This window comes from Fukomys damarensis, unplaced genomic scaffold (assembly GCF_012274545.1).
Source record: "Fukomys damarensis isolate Sample0158 unplaced genomic scaffold, DMR_v1.0_HiC HiC_scaffold_44628, whole genome shotgun sequence".
Lineage (NCBI taxonomy): Eukaryota > Metazoa > Chordata > Mammalia > Rodentia > Bathyergidae > Fukomys > Fukomys damarensis.
Genome location: NW_022945540.1, coordinates 1 through 1,130, shown reverse-complemented (window position 1 = coordinate 1,130; position 1,130 = coordinate 1). Strand labels below are relative to the sequence as shown.

At 66.4% G+C, this 1,130-nt stretch overlaps 1 protein-coding gene across 1 annotated transcript; it reads left to right on the top strand.

Annotated features, from left to right (window-relative positions):
* Nucleotides 1–4: 4 nt before the first annotated feature.
* On the top strand, nucleotides 5–996 carry LOC104853445 (cancer/testis antigen 47B-like; the record flags this gene model as incomplete). Its single annotated transcript, XM_010611393.1, has 1 exon — nucleotides 5–996. A coding segment is annotated over one exon (992 nt), but the record flags the coding sequence as incomplete, so codon positions are not given.
* Between the last annotated feature and the right edge of the window lie 134 nt (nucleotides 997–1,130).

Below are 1,130 nucleotides of genomic sequence, written 5' to 3'. Positions count from 1 at the left end.
GAAGTGGGGGAAGGGATAGGGCCTGACTCTGGCGCGGAGGGGGGCGGCACAGCCCACCAAGCGACCATTGAGACCCTGGCGACCTGTGAGGCCCAGGCGGCCGGTGAGGCCCTGGTGACCGTTGAGGCCCAGGCGGCCGGTGAGGCCCAGGCGACCATTGAGACCCTGGCGGCCTGTGAGGCCCAGGCGGCCGGTGAGGCCCTGGTGACCATTGAGGCCCAGGCGACCATTGAGACCCTGGCGGCCTGTGAGGCCCAGGCGGCCGGTGAGGCCCAGGCGGCCGGTGAGGCCCAGGTCATAGAGATTGGGGTGGCAGAGGAGGTCGTGGGGCCCAAGACAAGCTCCCATTCCTTCTCCTCCTCGCCCTCCATCAAGCCAGCAGAGGAGGAAGAGGAGGAGGAGGAGGCTGGGGACCGGGTGCCACAGCGGCTCGTTGACGCCCGGCAGTTCCCCCTCATGAAATTCCGGTTCGCGTTCCTGGATCTGGTCAACTCGCTCCTGCAGCGCATGTATCACAGAGACGACCTCCTGATCCGCCCCTACTGGGACCACCAGCTGCTGCGATCCCGCGCTGCCCTCTCCAGCTCCAGCTCCAGCCCCAGCGCCAGCCCCAGCCCCAGCCCCGATCCCCGCCCTGGCCCCAGTGAGCTGCAGTTGCTCCACATGCCCCTGCGGTCCAGGGTAGGGGCACCGCGCCAGGGCGAGGGCGAGGGCGAGGCCGAGGCCGAGGGCGAGGGCGAGGAGGAAGAGGCGGTCGTCTCCATCCCCGAGCTGGAGGACCCAACGGGGTGCTGCAACCCCACCGCTGTGCTGACCTTGACCTCGGCCTTACCGGAACCCGCGAAGGAGACAGCACAGAGAGCGAAGAGCGGAGAGCAGAAGGTGGACTCCGAGGGTGAAGAATGGATAGAAGGTGGGGCGACAATGGCCAGGAGCGGGGACCGCGCGCCCTGGGGACTGGAAGCCGGAGACGGGCCCTGCTCCGTGCTGGCCAGGGTGGGGAAGCAGTGGGTCGGGCCCTCCTCCAATTTAAGGCTGTTCTTTTCTTAGTTACTTCAGTCCAACTGCTCCTTCTGAGGGGAAGAGTAGGATGCCGTTACTGGTCATGATTTGGGCTATTTTTTTTTTTT